Raw genomic sequence first — 18,463 nt, forward strand, 5'->3', positions numbered from 1 at the left:
GCTTCGGAAATAACAGACGTATGGTTACCTGCGAAGGGTAACTGACTGTTGGGGTCGATTACGGGGATCACTGCAGCAGACGAGTTCGCGGTTTTCCTCTTGGGCGCCATCTTGCTTCTCGCTGGCAAACAGAGTAGGAGGCGAGTGGCGGAGAAGATTCAAATGCGGAAATGCAAGAACTAGGGCACGGAAAGCAAAGGCGGCTAAAAGCGCGACTCTTAAGGGATATTCTTGAGCCAGATACCTTTTCAAAAAGTGCCCAGTCATCACCCGGCGGTTATTTCCGAAATCCCAGCATGCCACGTGGATATCCGACAGTTATTTCCAAGAAAGCCGACGTGCCACTTCATCACTCGGTTATTATCCTCAAAGTAACTCGTGAAGCTGGCTATCACTCGGCGTGTCCTCTAACACGCCGACCACGTGTTCAATCGCTCGGCATTACTTCTAAAATGCCGACGCCGACCTTCCATCACTCGGCGTTGCCTCTAAAACGCCGACCACGTGTTCAATCGCTCGGCGTTGCCTCTAAAATGCCGATGCCGACCTCCAATCACTCGGCGTGTCCTCTAACACGCCGACCACGTGTTCAATCGCTCGGCATTACTTCTAAAATGCCGACGCCGACCTTCCATCACTCGGCGTTGCCTCTAAAACGCCGACCACGTGTTCAATCGCTCAGCGTTGCCTCTAAAATGCCGATGCCGACCTCCAATCACTCGGGGTGTCCTCTAACACGCCGACCACATGTTCAATCGCTCGGCATTACTTCTAAAATGCCGACGCCGACCTTCTATCACTCGGCGTTGCTTCTAAAATGCCGACCTCGTGTCCAAATCGCTCGGCATTACTTCTAAAATGCCAATGTCGACCTTTAAACACTCGGCGTTGCCTCTATAACGTCAGGCTCATATTCTGTCGCTCGGCATTACTTCTAAAGTGCCGATGCCGACCTTCTATCGTTCGGCATTGCCTCTAAAACGCTGGTCTTGTGTTCGATTGCTTGGTGTTACTTCTAAAACGCTGATGTCAACCTTCACATCACTCGGCGTTGTTTCTACTATATCAAAAGAATCAGTTCAACGTTCAGAAAAAGCAACAACGAGTCATCGAAAAGGGGGGTCAACGACAGTTCTTCATTAAAGGGAAGTTAATGAGTTTACAAACCAACTCTTCGCGAGTTGGTGCTTCCCTACTTCTACTCTACATTACTACTACTAAACTACACCAATTACTATTACATTATTCTAACTATACTAATATCTAAAGACCAGTGGCGTTTAGCCACTGGCCCTGCTGCCGCTGCCCTTGCCGCCGCCGCCTCCGGTGCTGCCCACGCTGCTGCCGCCCTTGGTGCCGCCCTTGCCGCCGCTGCCTCCACCGCCGTTGCCGCCATCACCGTCGCCGTCGCCACCGTCGTCGTTGTCGCCGTCGTCGTCGTCGTCATCCTCGCCCTCACCGCCGTCCGAGTCCTCCTCGTCCGAGGAGAACTCAGACTCATCCGAGCCCTCGAGCCCGGAGCGCTCGACGGCCCGGATGTACGTCCAGACCTCCGCCGCAAGCCCCTGGGAGTCGTCTGAGTCATCAGACGACTCACGCAGGGGGATGGGAGCCGGAGACCCCTCGGACTCAGAGGAGAACTCCTCCTCTGAGTATTCCGAGTCACCAAACTCCTCCGATGGAGGAGTCGGCTCACGCTTGCGCTTGTTGTTCTTGCCCATGGTGGAAGCAAACAGAAGGGAGGAGAAGAAGGCAGTAAAGAGCAGCGAAGAGATGTGAAAAAACCAGAGAAGCAAAGGGGTTATTTATAGAAGGGAAAAGCAACCGCTCGCTTCCAACCGCGGTCACTGAACAGTCGCAAGGCATTCAATAAGCACTCCCACCCATCTGAAGACACGTCAGACGGCGGACGCCGTTTCATGCAACACTACACCCATTGGGACTCCAGTCAAAAGTGCAAAGGATATGATTACACTAGCCGTCCCATCGCATTACTACTCAGAAGCAGTCGGCTAAAACACTCAGCGTACCAAGCCGTCCCTTGCCCACACCCATTGGGGGGGGACGCCCAGGAATTATCAGTATATTTTTCAAAACGGTCACATCCGTGCAGGACATGCAGTGAATACCTCAAGACAAAAATGAGATATCAGTAAGGATCAGAGGAAAGCCAAATATAGCCAGCAAAGTACAAGATATGGCCGACAGAAGCGACGTGAAGACTAGACAGAGAACGTCCGTCAAACGTCCAATCAATCGCAGAAGCAAATAAATTGCACCACCTAGCAAGATATGGATGGATTACAAACTCGGCTGCTAAAGACAAAATATATGCTGACCTCTGCAGCAAAGTTTTGATGACATAATGCTGACTTCCAAAACATAATGCGAATAGCTTCATGCCAATTTTTTCAAGCAAAAGGAAGACCTTCGAATGGATTATCCTCAAAAAATCCATTTGAAAGTCGGGGGCTACACCCATTGGGTGCACCTCCGGTGCACCCCATGGAGTATCATTCTAAACCGATATAGCGTCGACTTCTAAGGCGTAGAGCAAGATTGAAAAGACCAATCCTCAACCGAGATGCAGGAGCGCGAATGGAGATAACCTTTGGAAGAAGACCTTCGAGTAGATTATCTTCTAAAATCTACTCAAAGGTCGGGGGCTACACCCATTGGGTGCACCTCCGGTGCACCCAATAAAGTCCAGAATCTTACAATCCAAATTGCCGACCTCTAAGGCACAAGCTCAAAACTAAACTTCGGTCGAACGAGTGATCAGAGCAAGAGTAGGCAACAGGAAATTATTTTTCGGACCTTGGATCTTTGAGTAGATTACCTCTAAATCAACTCAAAGATCGGGGGCTTGTGGGGGATAGATATCCCCTGGGTCCACTAAAGAAGTAAAAGGCCTCACGAAAGGCCCGAGGGCCCAATAATTCGTAAGGTCATTCTTTCGTGGGCCTGGGGAAAGACAACCAACAAAGAAGAGAAGACGTGAGACCAGATTGGTGCAAGCCCGGACGGCCCACATCGTCGAACGAGTAAATCGCAACGGAGACCCGACTTTCCCGCGCTGAAGCCCCCATGCAATGGAGCCATGCGAGGATAAGTCGGCGAGGGTTACGTAGGGATAAACTCAGGAGATTCACTACCTTTTAGCTACTTGTTGTTATCATACCCACGTGTACTGCCCTACGGTCGAGTATATAAGGCCTAGGGGGCACCCCTTCAGAAGGATCGACCCTGTTTGACATAGCCACCCACGTAAAACTCTCTGCGCCCTCTATCAGAGAACCCTCTTGTAACCACGCTCATATACTCACCAGGACGTAGGGTGTTACGCACTTCTAAGCGGCCCGAACCTGCAAATCTTGTCCATTGTCCCTCGTGCAATCGGCACGAACCATTTTGCTACAGTCGTTGACACCGTTCTACTCCTAAAAACACCTTGAGGGGCAACCCCGGGTGTGCGGTCGGACCCAAAACACCGACAAGGTGCATGTTTTGTATTTATTTATTTGTTAGTTGGCTAATTAAAGTCCATTAATTGAATATGCAAAAGAAAAAGAAACCAAATAATCTCCAAAGGTTCCATAGTCCCCAAAACACTAACATATATTTATTTTATTATTTTTCTTTTATGTAAATTTTAGGCTTTACATTAATGCTCCTGACTTTCTTTAGTTTCATCTATATTGTTAGCTTCGGCTTGATGACCAAGGTAACGACCTATATCTGAAACCTACTTTTAATGTAGTAGTTAGTAACTTGTAGATATTCGACGACAAAGGCTCTCCCCCACAGATACAAAAGTGCTTTTTATGAAGTTGTTGTTTAGGTTGGCAGCATTGGTAGTCATCCAACACGCGCTTTGGGGCACCTGATGTGTGGGTCAAAATTGCCACACACGTAATAATAATATTTTCTTTCGTCGCAAAGGAAATTCCATTTTTGGGTACCAAACTATTTCTTCCTCTTTTTATATTATAGAAGATCAATTGCATGGATTATTGGTGAATTGAGAACTGCACGGTACTGGATTGCTTGGAGCTATCTCTTGGGTTAGGCCTGCAAAGGCCCATCACGGCCCAGGGAATGATCCGGATGTTCGTGAAGAATTAACCGTTGTTCTGCAAATCCCTATCCTGTCGTCCTGCCAGTTTCCGCCGAATCGCTAGGCCACCGCCAAATCACCCCCGGCTACCCTCTCGCCTCAACGGCCCCAGCGTGGTCTGGTCTCCCTCCTCCTCTCAATCGCTGCAGGAAGCCAAGCGTACCAGCAAGCGCCAATGGAGAGGCCTTGGCTGATCCTAGGCCGAATACTCTACGTCAACCCGCCCCGCGACGACGACGACATGCTCGAGGTCGAGGACGCGGAGGAGCACGCCGTGGTCGGCGAAGCTCAAGCCGAGGAGGACGCGCAGGCGCAGGAGGAGCAGCACGCCGCGGCCGTGGACGCGGTGGTGGAGGCGCATGATGATCAGCAAGCCGAGGTCGGGGAAGGCGGAGCCGAAGCCGAAGCCGAAGAGGAGGAACAGCAGGCTCAGCTGGAGGAGAGCATCTTGAACGTGAACACGGACGCAGCAGCGTCGGAGGCGGCGCACGCGGCGCACGGCGCGGCGGAACCCGACTTCACCATATGGGTCGCGCCACCGCCGTGGCTAACGGACCTCGTCGCGGGCCCCGGTTCCCATCCCGACCCCGCGAGACCCGACATGTACCCCTACATCATCGCCTCCGGACGCTTCTGCCTCCTCGTCCACTTCTCCATCGCTCCCTTCTACGGCACCAACTTCGAGAAGGAACCCAACCACAGCAACCTCGTGGTGGTGCGCCACTTCCGCAGGTCAGACAATGGCCAGATCGAGGCGCGCGCTGTGCACGTACCCGACCGCCCCGAGGACAACGTCAATATACCCGCCCTAGCCAATATCGAGAGCGTCGGCTTAATATGCAACCACGAAACAGGTCACTACCTGATTGCCGAGCTCGTTGTTCCCACAGATAATCAAGACGAATCCAGCGTCATCTACATAAGAACGGAGGATGGCGTCTGGTACTCGAACTACTTTGCTTACCCCTTCTGGTGGGAGAGCCGCCGGCATTGGGTACCCCACGGCTCTGTCACCATAGGCAACGTGGTCTTCTGGTTCGACCTCTCGTGGGGGATCATCTTCTGCGACGACCTCACCCAGCCGCACGAGGAGCAAATATTGTCCTTCTTCCGCCTCCCGCGTGGTTGCGTTCTCCGCGACGGACACGCGCCGGACCTCCACTACAGCCGCTGCGTCGCTGTAAGCGAGAACGTGTTGCGGTACGTGCAGATCATCCGCAAACACGACCAAGCAGCGACGGTGCACATGTGGTATCGAAACCCGGAGCGATGGATCACCAACTATAATGAAAGCTTCGACGACATCTGGGACGACGAAAGCTACATCCAAACCGGGCTGCCACGGAAATCTCCCGGGCTCGTGGGCGTCTCCCCGGTAGACTCCAATGTGGTCTACTTCACCCTGGACCAGCGATTGTTCGGAGTCGATGTGCCCGAGCACCGGGTGGTGGACTGTGCGGAAAGTGTTGAGCCGCTGAACAGGACAGAGATGCTGGACGATTCGGTCTCAAGTCGCTCCTTGATCACTTGGAACCTGGACGCGGATGGAGGTAACTACCACGTTTCATTCTACTGTGCTTGCTTTTTTCAGCCGCAATTCAGATATCGTGCGTGCAAATGTGCTGCCGCAATTTGCTTGTGATGTGCAGTTACATGCTCCAAATTTCAACAGATCGAATTGCCTGATCATTTTTTTTCTGTACATGCATGTGCCCTTTGAGTTCCTTGTACTTCTTAGTACTGCATTCTCTGTTTCATAGGAGGTTGGCCAAAAGAAGTACACATCTCCTCATGTAATTGTGTTCCTTGGAGACATGGTTTGTGAATTAGTTTTAGAAACATGCATGTCTCTAAGGATAGGATGCCTTATAATTCTGTTTGAGTTTGCATCATGACGCAGAATGCAGTTGTCGTCTACTTGTCTTGCTTACTTCATTTACATGACCACAATCTAGCTAGCTTTCGCTTCCTTACTAAAATCAGACTCCACTGCTAACTAGCTAGGTCATTTCCATTTCTCTGCCTCTGATCCTTATAAATGTATTTCATCAACTTGTATATATGTAGTGCTTTATCAACCATGCATTTAACGTTTCAGTGGCGATTCTCTGTTGAACAATAGTAGTGTCCATTTTTTTTTCTTTGAACGCAGTTTGAATTTGAAGATCACATTTCTGTCAAAACGAATAAGTTGTCAATGCTTGAACTGATGTTAGGGGGCTCCGGTTATTCCATATACCATGAATAGGATGTTCCATTATTGCATATCCGTATTCAAATGAAATTATACTTTCACCTTGCCGTAGCGAGTTAGGGTTGTTTAGGATTATAATCTGTCCGGATTATATACTAGCTAGCTGGCAGATTTTCTCACGAAGCCACTTCCACGCGTACGACTCCAGGCCAGAGCTACGCGTCCGAAGTGGTGTTTTCAGTATAGAATCAACGTAACAAGATTAAGGGGGAGATTGTCGAGGATAATCCTGTTTACTTAGTCATTGTGCTTAGTCTTGGTGTCCAAGTTTAGAGGAGTTAGTTGTCAGCACGCCAGGGTGTTCCTGCGCGTTCAACCCGCGGCATGCGCTGAGTTTGTTAGTTCATGTAGAGTCAAACGGTGGAGCTAAAAATATGGGCACGATGGTCATGCTCTTGGCTGCGGGATGGCGCAGCCGGTTTCGGGAGCATGGGCACATGCGACCAGGTCCTCAGTCTCACCTGTGAATGAGTCAATAAAAAGAGAAAATGCAGTAAGCAGTTGTGCGCTGCGCCAAGGACCATCTTCACTGCTCACTGTTGTTCATCTAGTTCATCGCGCGTCCGAGTGAGAGTGAGGCTGATTGCTCTAGCGACTGATCGATCCCTAGCTGTTTCCAACAATTGGTACCGAAGCTTAGGTTCGTCGCTAGCTTCGTCGACAACGCTAACGCAGCAACAGCATGCCGCTGCGACGAAGATCAAGCACGCCGCGGCGCCGGCGATCGCCGTCCCCAACCGACAGCCGTGCAGGAGGCAGCGGCGGGCACGACCGAGGGCTAGTGATTCACCGCTCGGTCAGGGAGATCGGCAACTCCGGGTGGCCCATCTTGACAAAGACGAACAACACCGAGTGGTCGGCGGTGATGCGCGTCATGCTCTAGGGGAAACATCTCTGGGACGCCGTCAGCATCGACACCGATGACCGCAATGCCCTTGAGGCATTGTGCAAGGCTGTGCCCCCCCCTCGAGCTCCAAGGGGCCCTGGCCAACAAGGCCACGACCAAGGAGGCTTGGGATGCGCTGAAAACCCGTCTCCTCGGCGTCGATCAGTTTCGCAAGGCGAAGGCGCAGACGCTGCGTCAGGAGTTCGACGTGATCGCCTTCAGGGAAGGAGAGTCCGTCGACGACTTCTCATGCTGACTCACCAAGGTCACCGACCAGCTCGCGATCCTTGGTGAAGTCTATGAAGAAGAAACCATCGTGCATAAGTTTCTCCAAGCTCTCCCCGGGCGTTTCCATCAGATAGTAGTTGCAATCGAGACCCTGCTTGATCTCGAGGAGGTGTCCCTGGATGAATTGGTGGGGCGTCTCAAAGCAACGGAGGAGCGTATGGATCGCACGAAGGCAAAGGGAGGCGTCGGACCGAGAGCAGGTGGCAAGGAGATCAACGGCAAGTTGTACTTCACCGAGGAGTAGGTGATCGCTCGTCTCGCGTCCCGTCTCAACCTCAACACCGACGGTCGGGGACGCGCGGCAGAGCGCAAGCTGGCCCTAGTGGACGTCGTGGCGGGAGAGGCCGCGGCAGGGGCGCGACAAGGACACACACTCAGTTAAGGGGGGCGGTGAGGTCTACGACGACGCGTGCCGCTACTGTGGCAAGTCCGGGCATTGGGCCCGGAGTGCCGCAAGAAAAAGCGCGACGAGGCGCTGGCCTAGGCGAGCTAGCTCTAGGCCAACCTCGCTCAGGCGGAGGAGGAAACTCCCTCGTTGTTCATGGCGGTTGTGCAACCATCTGTGAAGGCTGTTCACGACGCACACCGCGTCGAGCATGTCTACCTCAACGAGCACAAGGTGTTGCTGGACTTCGATGGCGACGGTGAACAGCAGGAGATGAAGTGGTACCTCAACACTGGTGCGTCGAACCACATGACCGGCAACGCAGACATCTTCTCCGACTACACCCACGACGTCGTGGGCTCCGTGCGTTTCGGCGATGGATCTCTGGTGGAGATCGCCGGGCGGGGATCGATCCTGTTTGAGTAGAAGGATGGAGGACACAGGGAGGTTCATGATGTCTACCACATCCCTCGTCTTTGGAGCAGCATCCTCAGTGTCGGGCAACTCAATGAGAACGGCAGTAGGATCGACATCGACGACGGTGTTCTTCGTTTGTGGGATCGCCGCAGCCACGAACTCCTCGCCAAGGTACAACGTTCACCGAATCACCTGTACATACTTCCACTCAAGCCGACGAAACCGGTGTGCCTCGCGGCAAGCTACAACGATGACGAGTGGCGGTGGCACGCGTGGTTCAGCCACCTCGGTTTCCAAGCTCTGCAAAAGATGGGGCGCGATGGCATGGTCCGTGGCTTATCATCGATTGAGCACGTCGAGCATGTCTGCGACACGTGTTTGGCGGGGAAGCAACGTCGAGCACCTTTCCCGCAAGCTGCTACGTACCGCGCCACCAAGCCGCTCGACCTCCTCCATGGCGATCTGTGCGGTCCGATCACTCGGGCGACACCCGGCGGCAAGCGCTACATAATGCTTGTTGTCGACGACATGTCTAGGTACATGTGGGCAGTGCTGCTCGCCAACAAGTCTGATGTTGGGGACTCATTCAGGAAGCTGCACGCCGGCGTCGAGAACAAAGCGGGGCGGAAGATAAAGGCATTCAAGACCGATCGAGGGGGGAGTTCACCATGAATTCCTTCCTTGAGTTCTGCTTCGAGCTCGGCATCAAGCGTCATCTCACTGTGTCGTATAGCCCACAACAAAACGGTGTGGTGGAGCGCCGTAATCAGTCCGTGCACGCCATGGCACGGAGCATGATGAAGGCAAAGGCGGTCCCTGCCAGGCTATACGGGAGGTCATGATGACGGCCGTATTCCTCCTCAACCGCACCTCGACGAGAAGCTTGGTGGGGCACATGCCGTATCAGTCGTGCACTTCCTGCGGGTTTTCGGCTGCGTGGCTCACGTGAAGATCACCAAGCCGAACGCCGGGAAACTTGACGATCGAAGCACGAAGATGGTAATGATCGGGTACGAGGCTGGTTCGAAGGCCTATTGGGTGTATGACCCCGTCGCGAACCGGGTGCATGTCACCCGTGACGCGGTGTTTGAAGAAGGCGCAACCTGGGATTGGAACTCGTCCGAAAACCGCGACCAGGAAGGCTCCTGCGACGATGGAGACCAGGACATGTTTGTGGTTGAAGAGTGGGAGGAGCCCACTGCTACTTTGCCGACAAGCCACGCCTCCCCTCTTTACACGTGGATTAGAGGCGCTTCTCCATTGCCGTCGGGTTCTACTTCCCTGGTTCCAGCCACAGTGCCAGGATCACAGGGCTCTTCATCGGCATCGCAGTCGGTCAAGTCATCCTCGACTAGCTCCACGGCGGCATCTTCAACCACCTCATGCCCGCGCACTCAACACGTCAAAGGAGGGCCTGAGCCGTGGCAGGGCCCACTGCCACCGAAGGGTGTGATCCCCGTCGAGTTCGGTCACCCAGCTCCGGTGCGCTATAGGCACTAGACACGGATGACAACTCTAAGGACGCGCATAGATTCCGAGTCATCGACAACCTCTTGTACGACGACGACGAGCTTGTAGCAGATGGCGATCTGCTGCTGACTGTTGATGAAGAACCCTCAACCTACGGCGAAGCTGCAAAGCGCCAAGAATGGAAGTGGGCGATGGCCGAGGAGCTCAAATCCATCACCGACAACAAGACGTGGACACTCACTGACGCGCCGCTTGGCAAGAAACCCATTGGCCTGAAGTGGGTGTTCAAGCTCAAGTGCGACGTGGACAGCAACATCACCAGGCACAAGGCATGACTCGTGGCGAAGGGGTATGTGCAACACGCCGACATTGACTTTGACGAAGTTTTTGCGCCGGTTGCGCGCCTGGAGCCGGTGCGGTTCATCCTCGCCATCGCCGCACACTACGGGTGGACGGTGCACCACCTCGACGTGAAGTCTGCTTTCCTAAATGGGGACTTGGTGGAGGAAGTTTACGTCGAGCAGCCGCCGGCGATTCATCGTCCGAGGCAAAGAGGGCAAGGTGTACAAGCTACACAAGGCGCTGTACGGACTTCGACAAGTACCCAGGGCCTGGAACGCCAAGCTCGACAACTCATTGTTGTCACTTGGATTCAGGTGCATCACGGAGGAGCACGTTGTATACGTGCGAGGCACCAGCGACGATCTGCTGATCGTCGGTGTCTATGTGGACGACCTCGTCGTGGTGGGAGCGAACCAGGCTGAGGTTGTCAAGTTCAAGGGCGAGATGGCGAGGCTTTTCAACATGAGCGATCTCGGACCGCTCCACTACTACCTGGAGATCGAAGTCCGTCAGAGCTCGATGGGCATCACTTTATGCCAGAGCACTTACGCAGGCAAGATCATCGAGAAGGCTGGGCTGTCTGGGTGCAATCCGTGCGACACTCCAATGGAGCCATGCCTGAAATTAAGCAAGGCGAGCTCAAATCCTCCGGTGGACAAGACCATGTACCGTAGCATCGTCGGGAGCCTGAGGTACTTGGTTCACACGCGTCCTGACATTGCGTTTGCAGTTGGCTATGTGAGCCGGTTCATGTAGACGCCCACGACTGAGAATGGAAGCGCTGTCAAGCACTTGCTGAGCTACATCACCGGAACAAAAACCCACGGGTGTGTGTATCGCCTAGGGCTGGAAAAAAAGCTCGAGCTCGACGAGCTGGCTCGGGCTCGTAGCAGCTCGGCTCGGCTCGGACCGGCTCGACGCTCTGAACGAGCCCGAGCCGAGCCTGTTTTTCTGGCTCGTGAAAAGAGCGAGCCAGCTCGGCTCGGCTCGGTGCAGCTCGCGAGCTGGCTCGTGGCTCGACCCAACAACAATTTTTTACATAAAATCTTAATTAGCATATAATATTAATACCGAGTAGACAATTAATTTATGTTATTTGAGATTACTATACAAAAATAATCTATTTTATATATTATATTAGTAATATATCTATTTTACTAATTTAAAATATGTTATTTAAAATATTTTTAAGATTTTATATTATAATTTAGAGAGCAGATTTAATTTTATGCCTAGGCTCGTTGGCTCGGCGAGCCGGCTCGCGAGCCAGGAGCGAGCCGAGCCGAGCCGCTTTTTCGAGCTCGTGAGATGAGCGAGCCGAGCCGAGCTCGCTCGTTACATGAGCGAGCCGCAGCGAGCCGAGCCGATCAATTCCGGTACAGTGACGCCAATCACGCTGGAGACGGGGATGATAGGAAGAGCACCTCTGGCGCTATCTTCTTCCTTGGCCGGAGCCCGGTCAGCTGGCAGTCCCGGAAGCATTGTGTGGTGGCGCTGTCGTCGTGCGAGGCAGAATACATTGCCGGCGCAACCGCGGCGGGTCAGGGAGTGTGGCTGTCACGCCTGCTTGCAGATCTGCTGAACACGAAGGTCATCGCGCGTTGCTCTGCATCGACAATAAGTCTGCGCTCGCCCTCGCCAAGAACCCGGTGCTACATGATCGTAGCAAACACATCGACATTCAGTTTCATTTCATCCGGGACTACATCAACAACGGCGCCTTGGTGATGGATTTCATCAGGACGGATGACCAGCTGGCAGATTTTCTCATGAAGCCACTTCCACGCGTACGACTCTAGGAGCTACGCGTCCGAAGTGGTGTTTTCAGTATAGAATCAACGTAACAAGATTAAGGGGGAGATTGTCGAGGATAATCCTGTTTGCTTAGTCATTGTGCTTAGTCTTGGTGTCCAAGTTTAGAGGAGTTAGTTGTCAGCACGTCAGGGTGTTCCTGCGCGTTCAACCCGCGGCATGCGCTGAGTTTGTTAGTTCATGCAGAGTCAAACGGTGGAGCTAAAAATATGGGCACGATGGTCATGCTCTTGGCTGTGGGATGGCGCAGCCGGTTTCGGGAGCATGGACACATGCGACCAGGTCCTGAGTCTCACGTGTGAATGAGTCAATAAAAAGAGAAAATGCAGTAAGCAGTTGTGCGCTGCGCCAAGGACCGTCTTCAGTGCTCACTGTTGTTCATCTTATTCATCACGCGTCCGAGTGAGAGTGAGGCTGATTGCTCTAGTGACTCATCGATCCCTAGCTGTTTCCAACAATATCTAATTTATTTTGAACTAACACTTCATTTAAAATAAGTTAGATCATATAATCTGGACAGATTATAATCTCAAACAAACATGCCCTTGCTAGATGTGTTTTAACTTCATTATTTATAATCAGTTGTTACTACATCTGCTCCTGTAGCCATCACGGCTATGGAGCTGGCCAAATCTACGCTGAAGTCTACTGACGATGCAGGGAATAAATAGAGAGAGATAGCGTATGCGAGCGGAGGACAATAAATTTATAAACTCTGAACCTCTAAAGAGGAAACATCCATGTCTTCCTACTCGTTCCGACTGAATCCCTTTCTTCTCCATGCCTGCAAACAAGTCTTGTTCCCCTGCATCATCCTCACCGGTGTTTCCGAACACCATCAATCCAAATCTCGTCGCCACGATCGCCGCCAAGTTTGACAAGAGGATTACCATGTTGGATTCGACGTGGGAACAACACTTTTACAACCTGGAGAAGTTTGTGGCTGGCTGCAACTCCGGTTTCACGTCCTTCATCGAGGTCTAGTGCGACTTTATCGACCAAATCACCAAGTTTGAGTCTGCGGTCTACGACTCCATCAGTCGCACGAACACGTTGACCATGTCAAGGGTGTGCTCACTACCCGTCTCGGTGTCCTTGAGTCTGCCATCCACAGGTTCGATGGGTGGTGACCCCAAATCGAATCCTCAATCGCCGATCTGGAAGCTCTCCATTTATTGGGACCGCGATGTATGCAATGTGGGCACCAACCTGCTAAACACTCTCTCCAACAATGGGTCAGCTTCGGGGCACCCACCTGCTATTGACGACCATGCTGATGGCTAACTTTGGCACGGTATTGCACATAACCACCACGATGGTTAGTAAGGGAAGGTGTTCACCCATACCCATCACTCGCCGGCATTGCACCACAATCACTCCGATTAAGGGTGGCACGAGCTATCATGCAATTCTGCCTAAAATGTGATTTCCCAAATTTGAGCGTGGGAGCCCCAAACTATGGCATTTCCATGTACTCTATTGATTCTAACATGTGGGTTAAGGTACCATCCATGTACCTAGTAGTCCCTGCCGCACGTTGGCTCTAATCCATGGAGAAGAAGATCATCCACTTGTCCTGGACTAGGTTTTATTCTCTTCTAGAGGATCGCTTTGGCCATGATGAGCATGTCATCTTGATTAGAAAACTGTTTCACATTCGTCAAAACAGTTTTATCACCAAGTACATTACAGAGTTTCTGAATTGCTCTATAACTTGCATGATTATGAGTCACTGATCAACTCTACTATACTACTAGGTTCATTGACAGTCTTAAGGTCCCTATTCATACTACTATTTTGATTCAGAGACCCCCCGACCTCGATATTGTGTGTGTTCTTGCCTCTTTGCAGGAGAAGTTGCAGTACCAGATCCACCACGACGCTCTTACTACAAACAACCTTCACATCCCTCTCCATGATTTGAATGCCCCAATGCACTGAAGCAATCTATTCATGGAGCGTTTCCACTACTTGCTCCTCCTTCAACCAACGATAACAAGAAATAGTTTTGTGACCACTAGTCTGGCTAAGCATCCTCTGACAAACTGGATGCTCTCTAAGCATATCGCATGGCTAAAGGACTATGCATGATCTATGCAAAGACGTGGCATACGGGTCATAAGTGCTCTTCATCTATTCAAGAACTCTAGGATATGTTTCTCCCTAAGGATCCACCCAACTCTCCTACCATTATTGACCAAGATTCTCAACTATACATGACCTTATCCTCAGTTGCTTACACTGGTATAGAGTCTCCCAAAACTCCCAAACTATTTGGCTCGGTGCAACATCATTATGTTCTCATCTTGATTGGTAGTTGCAACACTCATTCATTCCTCAGTTCTGTAGTAGCTAGTAAACTTTTGGTCATCTCTCAATTGCCCAAAGCCTTATTTGTTGTTGTAGCCAATGGTGACACCTTGCAGTGTTCTACACACTTACCTCACTGTGGTTGGTCTACTCATAGCTCCAATTTTGTTTCTGATTCCAAAAACTCCCAAACTATTTGGCTCGATGCAACATCATTCTGTTCTAATCTTGATTGATAGTGGCAACACTCATTCATTTCTCAGTTTTGCACTAGCTAGTTCTCTCGGTCATCTCTCAATTGCCTAAAGCCTTGCTTATTGTTGTAGCTAATATTGACACCCTGCAGTGTCGTACACACTTACCTCATTATGGTTGGTCCACTCATAGCTCCAATTTTGTTTCTAATTTCCATTTCATACCTCTTGTTATGAAATTATCATCGGTATGGACTGGCTAGAAGAATTTAGTCCAATGGAAGTGCACTAGATGGCAATACCTTATGATGGTTCCAAGGTTTTGTTGTAGGGCATTTTGCTAGAACTTCCTCCTAACACAATGGTCCAACTCCTTATTGTTGACACCACTTGCTTTGTAGTCAACTTCAGTGCCCTGTCAGTAGATCCTTAGTTAGTTATCTCTAAATTTTACTAACTTGTTCAACCCACCTGATGGTTTATCTCCTACTCAAGCTTGTGGTCATGCCATACCCTTGGTCAAGGGTGCCAAACCAGTCAATATTTGCTTGTACCATTATCCTACCAAATAAAAAACTGAGATCCATGACATGCTGAAATCTAGACTCATTCAACATAGTACGAGTGAGTTCAATTCTCCAACATTAATGGTCTAGAAGAAGGGTGGTGTTTTCATGTCGACTTTCGTCACTTAAATTTGTTGACTATAAGGCTATAATTTCCTATATCAATGGAGGACATCTTTCATGAACTCACTAATGCTAAATGGTTCACTAAGTTCAACCTCTAGGCAGGGTTCCATCAGATCCTTCTGTAGCCTAGCGAAGAACATAAAACAACATTCTTCACTAATGAAGGTCATTTCAAGTTTAGAGTCCTCGCTTTTGGCTAAACATGGTCTCCACTCACTTTTCAAGGTGCTATGAATGCTACACTCAAACCACTTCTATAAAAATGTGTTATGTATTCTTTGATGACATCTTGATTTACAATCCTAATTACCAAAGCCTACTTGTATCATCTTAGACAGGTACTCCTTTTGCTGGTTGTTGATAAATGGAATATCAAGTTTAGTAAATGCTCTTTTACACAATAGCAGACTTCTTATTTGGGCCATGTCATCAGCCCTGAGGGCATTGCTACTAACTCCTCTAAGGTCTCAACCATTGTTTATTGGCCTTCCCCTAATTAGTTAAGGAGCTCTGTACTTTCTTCGACCTTGTTGGTTACTATCAAAAATTAGTGCAGAATTTTGGTGTGGATGGTAAACCCCTCACGAACTTGCTTAAGAAATATGCAGTATTTTAGTGGACTCATGAGCATGAATCTTCCTTCTAGAATTTGAAAACTGCTCATCACACAACCCCTATGTTAGCTCTCCCCAACAAATTGGATTTATTCACCTACGGAAAAGAATATTTGGCCATCTATTAGTTTTAGAACAATGGTGACCATTTTTACAGTCTGGGGAATTCTTGGTGAAAACAAACCAAAGATGCCCAACACACCTTTTAGATTAGAGATTACATACACCTTGGCAACAAAAAGTTTTCACCAAATTACTTGGCCTACAATACAAGATTTTGTACAAATATGGCTCTGAAAATCAAGCTATTGATGCCTTGTCTAGCGCCCTCACCCATATGTTTTTACAGTGTTTGCATCTCACTGTCTACACCCCCTTGGCTTACCAATGTTTCTGACAGGTACTTGTCCGATCAAAAGGCTAAAGATCTTTTACCCACTATCGCCAACAATCCATCTACCATGCTTGTTTATACTCTATAGCATGGTGTCATTCATTTCCGCGAGAAAAATTTTGTTGGCAACAATCCTGCTATTCAGTAGAGCAATGTTTCAGCATTTCACAACGGTGTCATTGGTTTGAACTCTAGCATACCGATCATATTAAAGGCCTATTGTTGAATTTGTTTCTTCTTGCTCGACTTGCCTTCAGGACAAACCTAACCACTCCAAGTAGCCTAGTGTCTTACAACCACTTGATGTCCCTGCAGCTGCGTGGCAAACAATCTCTATGGATTTCATTTCAGGTCTTCCCAAATTTGGCCATGCTAACAACATTCTGGTGAGTTTAGACAAGTTCACAAAGTACAATCACTTCTTACCTATTCATCATCCTTATATAGCAATCTCCATTGCTCAACTGTTCATCGATCATATTTACAAGCTTCATGGTCTACCTCTGGCTATTAGCTCTGACAGGGACCTAGTTTTAATAGACAAGTTGGTGCTAGAAGTTTTTTCTCCAGATGGTTTTTTGGGAACCTATTTGCATACCACTCCCAAAACGGATGGACAAATTCAACAAGTCAACCAATGTTTGGGAACTTATTTTCAATGTTTCGTTCATGCCTGCCCTTCTAGATGGCTCAGGTGGCTTCTTCTTGCAGAGCACTGGTACAATACCAGCTGCCATTCTTTCGTGGGAACCTCACCATTCGAGGTCCTCTATGGCCACAAGCCCATTCACTTTGGATTATCTGTCACAGAAGTGACGGTCCTCTCCGACCTATCATCTTGGCTAAAAGAACGCTCCCTAATGCAAGCCTTAGTGTGTCAACACATCTGTTGCATGCTTAGCAACAAATGAAGAAGTAGGTCGATAAATTCCACTTCGATTGTTCATTTGCCGTCGACGACCACATTTATCTTAAACTTCAGCCCTATTTTCATTTTTCACTCTCTAACTGCTCCTGTCAGAAATTGGCATTCAAATTCTATGGCCCTTTCCTATCCTCGAGAAGATTGGTGTTGTCGCCTACAAACTCGCATTACCACCTTCTTCTTCAATGCACCTTGTGTTTCATATCTCTTAGCTTAAGGCGCAAAACACCGACCCCATCAAGTGAGCCATGTATTACCTGATCTATTGGCTCCATTGCAGGTTCCTGAAACCATTCTACAGGAGAAGATGTCATCCCATGGTGCATCTTTCGTGCATCTAGTGCTGGTAAAGTGGTCGTGCATGCATTTGAATCGGCTACCTAGGAGGACACTAACAGTTATGCTAAGCCATCCCTCATGCACCTGCTTGGGGGCAAGCAGGATCTAAATGGGCGGAATGTTACTGTCCCTGCTTCTATAACCATCCCAGTAGTGGAGCTGGGCAAGCAGGATCAAAAAGTGACACTTGTATGACAGATGCTGCATCAACCTTTTACAGATTTTGTGTTGGCAATTTTGTATTGATCACTATCAATGTAAACTGATGCCAGAAGCTAGATGGGGCTTGTTAGTAGCAATTACTTGTGTGTTATTTTTGCATAACCAGTACACACAAGAGCAGTGATAGCAAAGTAACAAGACATACCTCCAATTGCATTTAACTATATTAATAGTTTGCTGCTCTCCCACTCACCATTATCTGACTACCATTTCTTCTCTGATGCAGCAATAAACGTCGGACATCAGCCGGATGAACCTTCAGACCATGCGGATTCGACAAGCGAGGGTGGAACGATGGATGAAGGAGAGCTAGATGATCCAAGTGACTCCGAGATAGTGGACATGACCGAGCACTAGTCGTTCTTAGGCATGGGAAACTCGGTCAGGACGACTAAAAAGAAGGGACATGAACTGCTCCATTTTTTGTTTGTGCATGCTTTTCTTGTGGAGATGTTAGAGAAGCTGAGGCTCCACGTGATGGACTAATTGAAACATTTTGTCTACTATAATCTTTTTTCTTTCAAGAATGCATCCGTTCACACGTTTCGTTAAAGAGGAAAGATCGTTTACATCGGATCATACTGGCGACATAACTAGCTTTGTTAGTAAGTCGTCGAACACGCAAAGCAGACTACCAAGGTTTGAACACCCCAGAATACATGCATGATACATGACTCTATATTTTGTTCATTCGCGCGACGAGAGCATAGGAACCATTCTGTCCTCAAAGCAGGCCGAGTAGCGTTGCCAGGTCAGAGTTGCTAGCGGCAATCTAGTGGCCGCTCTCTGCCACCACGAACTG

The 18,463-nt window shown here is 49.6% G+C and overlaps 1 protein-coding gene across 2 annotated transcripts; it reads left to right on the forward strand.

Annotated features, from left to right (window-relative positions):
- The first annotated feature begins 3,638 nt into the window (after positions 1–3,638).
- Positions 3,639–18,197, forward strand: LOC100382143 (uncharacterized). Of its 2 annotated transcripts, NM_001174903.1 has the most exons (3): positions 4,183–5,667; positions 16,491–16,561; positions 17,888–18,183. In NM_001174903.1, exons 1-3 carry the CDS (start codon positions 4,293–4,295, stop codon positions 17,891–17,893), a joined length of 1,452 nt encoding a protein of 483 aa, NP_001168374.1. In that variant the 5' UTR covers positions 4,183–4,292; the 3' UTR covers positions 17,894–18,183. The 2 variants fall into 2 exon arrangements, with proteins under 2 accessions (XP_008643990.1, NP_001168374.1); XM_008645768.4 differs by lacking the exon at positions 16,491–16,561 and having other exon boundaries at positions 3,639–5,667; positions 17,888–18,197.
- Positions 18,198–18,463: the final 266 nt, after the last annotated feature.

This window comes from Zea mays, chromosome 5 (assembly GCF_902167145.1).
Source record: "Zea mays cultivar B73 chromosome 5, Zm-B73-REFERENCE-NAM-5.0, whole genome shotgun sequence".
Taxonomy (NCBI): domain Eukaryota; kingdom Viridiplantae; phylum Streptophyta; class Magnoliopsida; order Poales; family Poaceae; genus Zea; species Zea mays.

Bases quoted from the DNA above. Each gene is read 5' to 3' on its own strand.
- LOC100382143 (XM_008645768.4), top strand. From the start codon at position 4,293: ATGGAGAGGCCTTGGCTGATCCTAGGCCGAATACTCTACGTCAACCCG. The intron at 5,668-17,887 runs GTAACTACCACG...TCTCTGATGCAG, and splicing joins GAACCTGGACGCGGATGGAG to CAATAAACGTCGGACATCAG.